The sequence below is a fragment of the Daucus carota genome, chromosome 2 (genome assembly GCF_001625215.2).
Source record: "Daucus carota subsp. sativus chromosome 2, DH1 v3.0, whole genome shotgun sequence".
NCBI lineage: Eukaryota > Viridiplantae > Streptophyta > Magnoliopsida > Apiales > Apiaceae > Daucus > Daucus carota.
In genome coordinates, this window is record NC_030382.2 from 46401796 (window position 1) to 46415979 (window position 14184).

At 32.5% G+C, this 14184-nt stretch overlaps 1 protein-coding gene across 1 annotated transcript; it reads right to left on the bottom strand.

The window, feature by feature from the left end:
* Positions 1–2946: 2946 nt before the first annotated feature.
* Positions 2947–14030, bottom strand: LOC108210198 (actin-related protein 3). Its single transcript, XM_064087833.1, has 9 exons — positions 13683–14030; positions 13121–13583; positions 12047–12193; positions 11744–11836; positions 10610–10729; positions 9108–9218; positions 8752–8877; positions 8559–8657; positions 2947–3585 (listed from the first exon to the last, which is right to left on the bottom strand). The coding sequence occupies exons 1-9, from the start codon at positions 13730–13732 to the stop codon at positions 3505–3507; spliced, it is 1290 nt and encodes a 429-aa protein (XP_063943903.1). The 5' UTR covers positions 13733–14030; the 3' UTR covers positions 2947–3504.
* Between the last annotated feature and the right edge of the window lie 154 nt (positions 14031–14184).

Consider the following 14184-nt stretch of genomic DNA (forward strand, 5'->3'; position numbering starts at 1 on the left):
TCAAGTTCAACATCTATCATTTCAGATTTGCTACAAAATGGTTTCAAATGTGCTTAACTGATTTTACTCCTCCACAGTACTTCTAAGTGTTAATAACATAAAGATCAACATAAATAAATGAATAAAACATCCATGTACAGCAATGACACAAGAACATAACATTTCACAAACTGACCATCAGAAAACATGAACTTATCAAGATCAATCACATAAAACATGCATCAACATAAATAAACAAATAAAATCAACATAAATAAACAAATAAAACATGCATCAGCTAGCAATGACACAAGAACATAAAATTTTACAAACTGACCATCAGAAAACATGAACTTATCAAGATCAATCACATACAAAGAGCTGAAATCATGTGCAAAACTTGTTCAGTTAACAAGTATATATATAATTGCATTTCCAAACAAAATTAAAGTTACAATTTTACACAGATCAGGCAAAGCAATGAAAAATTACAACAAAAAAATTATAAATAATTCTGCATGTTCATCAACGGGATGATGCAAAGATACCCAAATCTTAATCACAAAAAGAAGACAGATCGCAAACACATATCAAAAACATTAACAAGAAGCTTGAAGAATTTACCAAATTAGAGTGAAATGAGCAAGATTTTTGTGCAAGTAGTCCCTGATGGACTTGAGGGGAGATAAATTATAGGGTGATAGCTGATTTCTTACTTTATGTATAGAGATGAGATGTGTATACACTGGCTTGCTCTTAGATTAACAAGACTGAGATGCTGAGGTTGGCGACAAGATAGAGGTTGCTGATTTCACTTGGGAGTTGGGTCCCATTTTTGAGTTAGTATGAGTTAGTGGGGGCCGTGTTATTTGGGCCTTTTGATCTGCTGTGGACCACATTAGCCCCCTAGGGCTTTTGTCCAGCTTGGCCTCTCCGAGCTGCTACTTCGTTATCTGTATATTTTGAGTTTTTCGTAATTCATTTTAATTTTTGAAAAATGAATACAGAATTTGGGAGATCGTCTGGTTGATTGTATTAGTTCTGTTATAACTACATAATGTGAACGGAGAACAAATTATGTATTGATGACAATTTAATTATTGATCAGTTTAGGTTTAAAAAGTTTATAATAATTAATCAACTAATAATTACTAGATCATTCCTTGCTATTCAAAACTCCAATTTTTCTATCAAATATTATTTACTTCAAACGTTTTCCGTAATTTGTATTATCAATTTTATCGTCAATTCATTTTATAACATCCAATACAACATAACTGCATATTTTCTATGTTTGTCGTGTTAAATTTTGATTACACACATATAACATTTTGTGGCGACCTTCTTATATAGAGTTTCGTAGTAAATCATTATAAATTATTAATTTTATTATAAATTTTATTATAGAATACATATAAAATGTGATTCTTATATTGAAAAGAACTCTGACAGCGACTATTGTATTCTGATACAATTTATTACACGACAAAGTATCTTGAACGAGAATCAAGAAGAGGCTCGTGGGATTCGTGAGGGGGCAGGGATGGCTATATTTCTGGGAGCGAACTCCGGGCGAATATGAAGCGCATGGATACAAGTTAAGCCTTGGAATGAAAGACAATTCCGAATCCTCTTTCTCTACGAACAAGGAAGCGATAAGTAATGCAATTATGAATCTCATGAAGAGTTCAATCCTGGCTCAGGATGAACGCTGGCGACATGCTTAACACATGTAAGTTGGACGGGAAGTGGTGTTTCCAGTGGCGGACGGGTGAGTAACGTGTAAGAACCTGCCTTTGGGAGGGGAACAACAGCTAGAAACCGATGCTAATACCCCGTAGGATGAGGAGCAAAAGGAGGAATTCGCCCGAGAAGGAGCTCGCGTCTGATTAGCTTGACAAAAAAATGTGATTCTAATATTATATAATACTCCGACATATATATTATAAATAATTTAACATTTAAAATATGAAAAAAAAAGTTGATTTTCAAAACTGATTTTAGGGTAAAATAATTCTGGATAATTAATATTCAGTTGTAGAATCATGTTGGAATATTGTATAATTTCCAACGATTTTCGGAATAAAAAATGTATAATTTTATTTTCGATTTACTAATCAAGGTTTGTAGTTAAATTTCACAAAATTTTGAATAAATATATGTATATTATGTATATATTTATAGCAATGTATTACGGAACTCCACTCCATGTAAGAGTCATGTTTTAGAAAATGGTACAACTAATATTGACTCTGATAGTCAAGATTAATATTTTGTAATTTGATTTTGAATAAAATTTAATATGTATTTATAATTGAGAAAAATTAAATTTTATTTCTTATTGTCTAAGTCAAAATTCAGGAAAATAAATAAAAAGTCTTCTTATAAAGAAAGCAGGAGATTCTAAAGTTAGTTTGTACCATGGTAGTTCGCAGAACACAAGTCGCTCGATTGATTTAAAATATCTAGGTAATGAAACTTTCTCCATCTCATTAGTATTTTTATTGTTTATATGAACTATGATGAAGTTTTTTCACGCACACCATGTAGAGTTGATTAGCAATTGAATTTGTATCAGATCAAGTTTGGTTATGAATTTAATATTTGGTTAGGGACAAGCAGATTATATCAGACCAAACTTATTGTGAAATTAATGTTAGGGTTATAAGTTTAACATGAAAACAACACTAAAAAACTCATGTACTTTTGAATATATGCTTTTTCTGCAGTACTATAATAATAAATTCAATATCCTGTATGTACTTCATTATTCTTACTTTCCAATAATATTATCAAAATCTTCTATATTAAACTAAATAAGAATAGAGAAACATGAATGTACCTAGGGTATAAATTTATTATTATTGTGTTTTCTTTACACATTTTTCCTAGAGCACTTGATACAATAGGATATGAAAAATTAGCCCTTTTGATAAATACTACAAAAATAAAAATTACTTGAAGCTCTGACAGAACATGACATATCTTATTTCATTAACTTAAATGTTAAAGAGTGACAGGAATCCAAAAAATAAATAAAAAAGAATTACTGGAGAACAGTTATCAACATTTACAATTAAGACCCCTAGAATTGATTTTTTTATCTAGTATCCAAAAAAAGTCCAACTGCAATACACATCAGCAGTTGAATCTAAAATAAATTGGCCACCCTACACTATGATGGAATAATCACAATGACAAAAAGAAGGGAATTGACTAAACTATGCTAAAAACATAAATTGTCAGTCCCTTGACGGATGCCAAATCATTTCTCAACTAGATCCATCCACAGCTGAGGCATTGTATATCAAGGCTCCAAATACATTTGCTCTTTACCAGAAGAATGGAAGAAGAAAATCACATGAGTTGAAACAAAATTGCACAGTACCTCCTGAGGGCTATCCTGTATATATACACGAAAGCCAAGCGGTGTTTCCCTTTAGTGGCCCAAGGAACCACAAGCCTTTCAATCTGTAACAATACAACAAATGCTTCCAGAATCATCAGCTCAAATGGGCCTCTCTATCAATACATTCCCTTAAAAACAGGATTAGTTCGACATATGCTTGCTCCATATTCCTCGTATTCTGCTTTTGTATGACAAGCCTGTTGTAAACAAACATGATTCAATCAGCACAAGTCATATTTTTTCATATGGAACAATAAAGTACTTTCTTGCCTAACGTAAAATCATAAAAGACACGTAAAATCATAAAAGACTTATGGTTCTTGTGACAGGATCCACAGCAATGCTATCAGATTTGATCACAGGGAGATGAATGTATCGAAAATTATATATAATAAATCAGAGACCGTCGACTAATGAAGTTATGAAGTCATTAAATTATGAAACATATAGACTATGGTATCCATCTGTATGTCCAACAGATGATCACTTTGTTTTGGTAAAGGTTGATGACAAAAATAAAAGTTACGCATGCACCCTGCTCTCACTGGTGTTCAAACTCTTAGCTTCTAATTAGCAAGAGAAGAGGAGTATTCACTAGGCAAAGCCCTGCTAGATAAGGGATGATCACTTATGTCCAATGGTTGTGCAAAAACAGTCTTATAAAGGGAACATGAAACAAGCCAGCTAGGTTTTTATAATCGCTCGTCAAGCCTCTTAATAAGCTTGACTTTTTATCTCTTAATATCATCTTTTTTCTTTCCCAACTTCTCTCACCCCTCTGTTATCAACTTCTTTCCCAAATCTCTCTCTTTTTCGACTTCTCTCACCCCTATTATTCTACTAATATTTTTTGCATACAGTTATGAACTTATGATGTATTCAAATTAGAAAAGCACAAATTTCTCTCAAATATATATCATGGTTGTCATGTCGGTTGACTAGTCGCGACTAGTCGACGACTAGTCGACTAAACGGTGAATGGATGTCGACTCAACTTTTCGACTAGCTGAATGTTGATATTTCGGTCGACTAGTCGACCGACTAGTCGACTAGTTGAGCTGCTAAATTTCCTGCTTTGGTTTTCTCTGATTATATTTTCTGCTCTGTTTTTCTGCAATCTGCACAATAAGTTCTGCATAACTCTGTATATATTATTTCTGCGCATATTTGTTGCTTACTTGCTGCACTACCACATCACATCACAGTATCACACAATTGTTATATATCAGTTGTTACATGTTTTACTTTGTTTTATTGTTATTTGTTAACTCTTTTCGCTTTCCATCATTCTCTTTAAGTTTTCGATTCTTAATTCCTTAAAATCTGAAATAAAACATTGTGGAAGGTGTTAGAACTTAAAAATCTAATTTACATGATATATATGTGTGTGTGTGTCTATATATATATATATATATATATATATATATATATATATATATATATATATATATATATATATATATATATATATATATATATATATATATAGGGGATGGTTCAGTGAGGAACTAATTAATATGAGTAACTGAGTAACTCTGTGTGAAGCGTTGGATTTGTGAGAGTGCAGGTTACTTTTTGTATGTGTAGACATGTAGAAACAAAACACATGCACGCATCAAGCAGGAACGTGGAATGCAACTGACTCTTAAACATAACATTATAATTTTTAAATATAATTATTATCCCAGTCAATTTTTTTTGTTTCCTCCTCTAAATCAAATTATTTTTTATTACCATTAGGTTAGATAGATGTAAAAATAAAAAACTTAAATATGTATTGACTTTGTTTTTGTTTGAAATATTCAATCATAAAACTAACATCATTTTTTTGTAAAAAGAATATAGCGATAAATTAATTTATTTTCAAAAGTAGGAAAATTAATGATTTAATAAAATACCTAATAAATGATGTTTAAAATTTTATATCTGAATATTAAATTTTAACACATATACTTAGTTCTGTCATTTATTTTTCCTATTATGTAACTTATTTGTGTACATGTTTTGTAAAATTCCTTTTCATGTTTTGTACTCCCTCCGTCCCACCCATTTCTTTACACTTTCCTTTCTGAGGTGTCCCATCCAATTCTTTACATTTCAAAACTTACCAAAAATAGTCAATGGGTCCCACCACTTCTCCACTTTTCTTTTCTTTTCACACTACTTTTACTCCACTATCTTGTTTTTATACATTAAAAATTAATAGGTCCCACCACTTTACCCACTTTTTTTCCTCTTTTCAACTACTTTATTCATATTTCTTAACCTCCGTGCCCAACCCATTTGATAAGAAATGGGTGGGACGGAGGGAGTAATTTTTATTTATATTTGGTTTTTTGATATTATATTATCTATTTCAATATTCAAAATTTTCATGTGTTCTGTATATTATTTATATACTTGTTCTGTAATTTGTTTCATGTGTTCTGTATTTTATTTATATACATGTTCTGTAATTTGTCTCACACGTTCTGTATTTTATTTATATACCTGTTCTGTAATTTTTTTTAATAAGCCATGTTCTGTAATTTGTTTCATATGTTCTGTATTTTATTTATACACTTGTTCTGTAATTAATTTATATTATTTGCATTCTGTATATTCTATACTTGTGTTATGTATATAATGTTAATAGCATTAAAATATAATATAAAAAAATATAGAACATACAAATATTTAAAAATAAAGAAGGAAATTAAAAGAAGAAAATTATAAATAATAAGAAATAAAGAACAATAAAAATAGAACATAGAAAAAGATATTTTCATAATATACTAAGCAATAAATATATCAAAAACAAATTATATTTAAAAATATAAAAATAAGAGATATCCAAATATTATAGCGAAATAATTATAGAATATACAAATATAAACAAGTCAAAGAAAAAAAATGAAAATGCAAAGTTACAAAATAGAAAACATATGTACAGTTTTTTCAAATTAAAATATATATGATTAACGAAAAAAGTAGTGTTAAAAAGAAATTATATATAACTTAATTTTTATGTTTTGTATTATTGATGTATCGATTTTGTGTTTTTATATGTTGATTCCACAAGTCCTGTAATTTATTTATTATATAATTTAGGTTTTTTATTGTATTCTTTTTTAGCACATTATTATATTTTTTTATAACACCTTTTGTGTTCATGAGTAATTAGGTTAGACGTGGGTAACAGCCCAGTAAGTAACTGTTGCACGGAACATGACAGAATACATATCACATATCATCTACTGCTTTGCGTACCAACATAACTCATCTGCACGTAATATCTGATGGTTGAGATGAGAAGTTACTTAGTTACTAGTTACACTGGTTACCCACTGAGAAGCCCCCTATATATATATATATATATATATATATATATATATATATAGGCTAATGATCAAATAGAAACCAATTTTAAAATAAAAACTAGAAACCAATACAAGTTAGTGATATTCTCAGTACAATTTAGCGATATTCTCTTTAGGATTTAGTGATATGTGTTGCAGGAATTAGTGAAAATTTAATCTCCAGATATGTTCCAGCTTAAAATCTCCAGATCTGTTCATGTTTTCAATTCAGATGGTGGTGATAGTGGTGGAGATGGTGGAGGTGAAGGTGAAGATGGAGGAAGGATGATTATAGCGGAGGTTTGAGCGGCTTGAAGTGGGGGTTGAAGCGTTGCCGGATTAGTGGCGGCTCCGCGTTTGAAGTTGAGTCGAGTGGAGAAAGAAGTATGAACATGGTTGAAGGAGGTTGAAGCAGCGATTAAGATGGGGATGGTGAAGATGGAGGTTGTGTTGTTAGAGAAATAATGGAGGTGGAGGTGGAAGTGGAGGTGGAGATGGAGGTGGTGGTTATGGAGGGGGCGGGCGGCATAGAGGTGGTAGTGGTTATGAAGGAGGCGACGACGGAGGTGGTGGTAGTGGAGGTGGGTTGGTGAAGATGGAGGTGGTTTTGGTGAAGATGGAGGTGGAGATGGGGTTGTTTAAGAATTTAGTGGTATCTGCTTTAGGATTTAGTGATATTTCAGATTGGTTTTTAGTTTTTAGGATAAGAAGGTTTCTATTGGAGTAAGACTCTATATATATATATATATATATATATATATATATATATATATATATATATATATATATATATATATATATATATATATATATATATATGAGTTGGGCTCAATGGAGACCAAAAATTTTGGAGTCATTAGAGACTACAGGATCTACCGTTAAATAATATGGCAATTAATGGACATGATTAAATATTTTTTGTCCTGCATTTCTTGTCCTGCATTTCTTGTTTTTAATTTTAATTCAAAACTATGTTTGTAATTTACACTATTCTTGTCCTGCATTTCTAGTAATGTAATATTAATAATTTGTCCCGCATATTTGTGATATATCTAAGTGTTATTTTGTCTTGCAACAAATTCAATTCGTTGCAGGACAATAACAATGAGTTCAGTGCCAATCATAGCAGTGTCCAACCACATCTTTGTTTTGTATGCAATTATTATTTTTATTTGTTAGGATTTCGGTGATTGAACACTAATATTATGGAATTATTATTTTATGTTATGCAAGATTTAGAAATACTGCTTGTTGTTCATCGATTTAGAAGTGCAGGACATGATAGGGAGAGAAAACAAACGTGCAGGACAAAATATATGCAGCCGTTGGATGTTTAATGATTGGATGGCCAGGATTAAGTCTCTACAGTCTCCAAATAATCCAGTCTCCATAGAACTTTCTTCTATATATATATATATATATATATATATATATATTATTCTTAATTTATAATAATATTTTTTTTGTCGACTAGTCTACGACTTGTCAACGATTAGTCGACTAGTTAATTAGACGGAGGTCCATCGACTCCCCTCGACTCATCGACGTGTCAACCATGATATATATATATATATGTTTCTTCTCCGAAAATATCACTCCAATCATATCCTAAAAAAATTCAGTATAGTAAAGTTCTTTAATGAGATTGCACTTCAGTGAAGGTAAAAATTATAGCAGTAAATAGTATAAGAAGAAGTTGGTTTGCTAAAATATGACAAATACTCTGATGTGGCAAACCTAGTCATGTATCATCTTCAAGTGGAGGAAAAGATAAAGAATACTTGATATGATCGTCATGATCTCATTTTTAAGTAGAGTTTTTAAGGACATACCGGAAAAAATTCAGGTGTCGACGCAAGTACAGAGCCTCCAAACCAAACTGCATACCTTTGAATAGGGTGACTAACTACATTGACTTCCACTGGTTTTGCCTGATGCCAAATTCATTAATAATCCTTCAGTGATATTACTGATAATAATAATCCTTAGCAAAAAAACTCAAAACAAGAATGAGAAAGAATTTACTTTGATTTCATCACTGACTCGACCATCAGATGCAAGGACCCGAGCATCGACAATCTTCTTTACATCACGCTGTAATCTTCTGTGGAAATCCTTAAACATGGTTGATCCTCCAGAAAGCACTATATTCTGAGGGAAAAAATAAAATTAGATATATACGAGTTAAAAAGGCAAAAACGGCAAAAAAAATGATGGTAGACCTTCAGTGCAACCTCGTATAAACAGGAAAGGCAGTTTGATTAAAGTAAGTAGAATCATGACGAATATGTTTACGAATTATAATCAATCTTGGCAATCTTTGGCTGTTCTGTAGCATTCAAAAACACAAACGCTTTCTTATCTATCACTAAGATATTCACCTTATACAATGCTCTTCTTGTATCAATTGGTGCAGACTGAATACACTTATCAATTACTTCAGGTAGAGAGCTTGTGAGCTCACTGCTGTATATCTCCGGGCTGAAGAAAACCTGAACAAACAGGCTAAATGAGCATAACGATAGTTGTAGCATTACTGCATTATACAGCCTATGTCACGGTGTTACATAGCATGATTTATACAGTTATTTACTTAATAGTTGTCATGCATACTCTCTCATTGGCCTTTTGCCCGACACGTCATTCAAAGGAAACATAGAACAATTTAATCACTGAACATCACTAACAAATTGGTCAAACATCAGTGGTTATAAAAGGCAAAAGGCACAGCACAGTGCAAGGGATCTCTTGTAGCTTTAGCGCGAAGTGCAAAGCGAAGCGAGGGCTTTTGTAAACGAAGCGCACTATATTAGTTAATATATACTATATTCTTATATAGTAAGATAACTGGACATGTAAATTAATATCTCTAAAACTCAAAAGAAAAGACTCGGCCCATGTTTCAAAGTACTAAAATATATTAAGAAGTGGATAATTTTAAAAATTTTATGCATAGACATCTTCTTCGCTTCTAAAATAATGAAAATCACCACTAGCATCGGGATCAAGAAGCTTATTGAGTGCAAATTCGATCTCCTCATTCTTATACCAAACATCCTCACCCTCAATGTCATCCATTAGCTGCCGTTTTGGATTATCTACTTTTGTGCCCATTGGCCACTCTTGAATGTGTCCATTGAAGATTTGTAGCCTTTGGGAAGTCTTTTACTGGTGCTTTGCGGAGGATTTGAGGAGGAGGATTGAGGCAGCTAGGTTTTTTAGAGTGAATGTGTGACTAAAAGTCTCGTACGTATAATATACTGGGTTTTAAAACAAGATAAAACAGAATATTGACCCACCTTTTAAAATTATGTCCAGATCTAACAAAAACACGCATTTACACAAAAGCACACTGTTCCAGCTTTTTTGCGCATTGGGCTTCAGCATTGAGCTCACATAAAGCAAGGTTTTTGTATTTGCTCTGTTATTTAGAAAAGCAAAGCTCAATAGCTGCACTTTGCGCTTAGCGTGCTTTTGATAACCACTCAAGCTCATCATCTTGATGCTCTAATCAAGACACTCATTTCATGAAGTTCGAGATTGACCTTTGCTTTAATTGTTGTAACCATAAAGTAATTCAAATCCAAAAGCTTAATGTGCCAATATATGGTGATGCACTTTTGTAAAAATTGGAACAGTTACATCCGCTATACAACTAAAACAAGCATTACACTGCCCGTTAACTTTTTCAGGAGATTGGATTCAAAGTTTGGTATTTACAGGAATGGACGAGCTATTTGATGAATAATAGAGTCACTAAGTTAGTTAAGAATTGTGATTCAGACATTTGCAAAAATCAAATAATACAATGTAAAGCAGGTTCTTAAAACTACAAACTGATAATTAATAATTAATTTAATAGTTGCATAGAAAGTCTACAGACCTCAGGACCAAGAAATCGTTCATATCCAACGTCACAAGTGTAAGATGCTCCAGTCTTAGGTTTGATGCCTTTCCATTGCTTAATGTACTTTGCTGGTTCCTTGTCATGCTTATTGTATTCCTGAATGTTAATTTATACAGTTATTAGCTAGAGTTTAATTCAATCCTACAATTTTGAACAATTTGAAAGAATATCTTAAAGTTATTAGGAAGGACACATTTACAAATGCACAAGTGACAAGTCACCTCAATACCAATAATGACAAATATATGGGAGCAAATTATTCAAGGCCGGCCCACTAGTGCAATAAAACTACGAAAGCCAAAAAAATAAGCTGTGTTCAGATTTGTCTGAGTTTTTAAGATTTGTAAAAAAACCACTTATTGGGTCCAAATGTACCAAAATTGCTCATAACAAAAGTGACTCCATTAATTAAAATTTTGTATCGACTTGGTCATTGAAAAATTTAATATTTGTATCAACTTTAGTCATTGACAAAGGGTGTTGTATCAAAGCACCCACCATTCTCATCAAACATTATCAAGTTACAACCCGATCTCCAAGGGGACTCATTTAAGCCACTCTAATCACTATATATATCACTCCGTTAAATCTTGAAAAAATATTAATGAAAAACATAAAAAAAAAATCTTTTTATATTTCTTTGTAGTCTTCGGTTCTAGTTCCGTTTTGTAATCCATGTGGCTCCCACATAATCTGCTGATTAGAATTCCATTAAGTTTTTTGTTAATTATTTTTCAAGATTTAACATAATGATATATACAGTAATTCTAGTTGCTAAAATGAGTCCCTCTGGAGATCGGGCAGTCACTTGATAGTTTTTGGCGAAAACAGTGGGTACTTTCATATAAAACCCTTCTTTACTACAAAATTTCAAATTAGAGACCTAATTAAGTGACTACTGCAATAAGTGATTCACTTGATACATATGGACCAAACTAAAAATGACTTTGATAATCAACCTAAAACGGATAAATGATTCTTACTTAGATTCAAATTGTCCCAACAAATTGTATATATACATGCATGAAGTCCCTTAACAATGAAAGGAAGATATATGCATTCAATTTATGGACCTTTCTTTACTGCAGCTAGAGAGTTAGAAAAGGCCACCTTGACAATATCAGAACAAGTGTAGCAATAAGATTCCTTGATTTTTCGAGCAACTTCAAGTGAATCTTCAGGAGGAATGTGCTCTCCTCTTTCCTACAATAGAGAATGTCAAAATGGATACCTACTCAAAACTATTTACTTCCCAAAAATTTCTTTTACTTTCTGATATGAGAGTATATAAAAGTGGAATCCAGTGGATAAATGGATCCATCCTCTGTGTTAGGTCACTCCAGCTTTCTGCATACTCTACTACAGGTTCTTAAGAAATTCAAAGTAATATGAGAAGAGTAAAAGACCATATACCCGCATTAGTTGCTGGATGAATAGAGTCACATCCTTCCCAGCAAGAGGAATTGACCTAATGCTACTGCCAATAACATAACCATCTGCAACGGGTACAACATGGGTAGCCCCATCACCTATATCTACTACAACTCCTGTCATCTCACACTGAATAGGTTCATACAATGTGTTAGGATGAAAAAAATGGACATATTTATATATATCTATATATAAATGAATGTGCTGACTATAGTCAAGTTCACTTATCTACTGATTCCCAATCATATACTTCATCCCAGAATGAGTAAACAAGCATTCAGTTTCAGAAATTTTAAACAAAATTATTGCACAAACTTATTTTCTATTTATAACTGTATTTACAAAAAGTTCGTGTTTTTTTATACAGATATTAGAAAGGAATACTTGTACTAATGTGAAAGTATTCTTATAAAATAATACTCTAAAACATGAGCATTCTCACTCAACTTGAAAAGGAGGGAGTACTAACCCATCACCTGTCAATTAAATTTGTAAATGATAGCAAACACATTTTTTCCTACAGTTCTGCCACTTTTGGCAGAACCTTACATCTTTCTATAGTACACATGAGATCTTTAAGTTCTAAAGTCTAGAGAATACTAATTGAAACTTTACAGGAGGCAAAAAGGTGGAAACAACGGATGTAAAGTGCAAAGCTCGAAATTTTGTAGGACTGTATTAATCAGACAGAGTCACATACACACAGAATGCTGAACACCATAATCACGAAAGATATCCATCATTTTTTACAGTTTCCATTCACACATCCAATCACAATAATGCTCATAAAACTAACTTTTTACTACCCAATTAAGTTATCTTCAAATCTTTCTTTTTATCCCTGTGCAAATTTCATGTTTCAAAAAATACAAATACGCCACTTTTTTTTACCTTTACACATCAGTATTTCGATAGCCACAACGTACTAAATCTGTTGTGATCATATCTATTTGACGTAATTCACACCTAAGCCACTGATCAACTCATGCCATTTCCAACAGACTTAATAATCAGGATGATAAAAAATGAAATACCAAGTAACCAAGGATCACTAACCTTAGAGGTAGTATACCCTGCTGCTAAAGCAAGCACCGGCTGCACTGCTATATAAAGTCCAGGAACATTAAACGTCTCAAACATAATTTCGCCAGTATACTCCCGACTCTCGGGTGCAGTCAGCGGACTTTCCGTCAAAAGAAAATAATGATCCTCGGGATCACACCGCAAATAATTAAAAATACACTGCTGCCAAAACCTTTCCATTGCATCCCAATTATCGACCTGACCATGCTTAATAGGAAAGCTAAGATTATAAGTATTACTAGATCTCGCCTTCGAAACCGCTTCATCACCAATAAAGAAATCAAGATCAGCCATCACCCCCGCACTATGCTGCGCTAACCAATTATTGTTCTTAACATTACTTCTCGGCTGGTTCACGAAAGATTCATTAACAGCCACAACTGTGGGTTGAATAAAACACGGCTCAACATTCCCAGCAAACCCCATTTTCGTGTACCTAAAATGTCACACAAACATTTCATCAAATAGGTAGTGTGCGCAGCTAAAAACACCAAATAACACAAAATTAAAGTAAAAAACACAAAAGGGTACTTACCCAGTGCCATTATCAATAACAATAGCGGGTCGAGAGATGGCAGGGTCCATTATAAAACGGATCTGCCGGTGAGATCCGATGAAAAAGGGTTAAAGATGGTGTCTTTTACTCCATTCATTTCATTTCAATGACAGAGCAACAGTGAAATGTTATTAATACTGCAGCGGTGTGAATAAAGATTCATTATTGTTACTTTACCCACTTCTGTTTCACCTTGTCTCTCTCTGATTCAGTCTTTACTTCGTAATCAAACAACTCAACAACTCTGTGTATGTATATCTCGACTGCTTGGGTCAGCTCTGTCCGGTGATAACAATGGCCACTTCACGATACAAATTGATTCAATTTGTTTAGTAAAAACTACTTGGCCTGAAGTAAAAGATAATAGTAATATGCATTAGTTTTTTGCTTTTTTTTTTTTGTACTTAATTGACCATATCAAACTCGTGGAGTAAAACGTTTAACAGTAATCGACTTTGTTCAAGTTAATATTGTGTTGCAT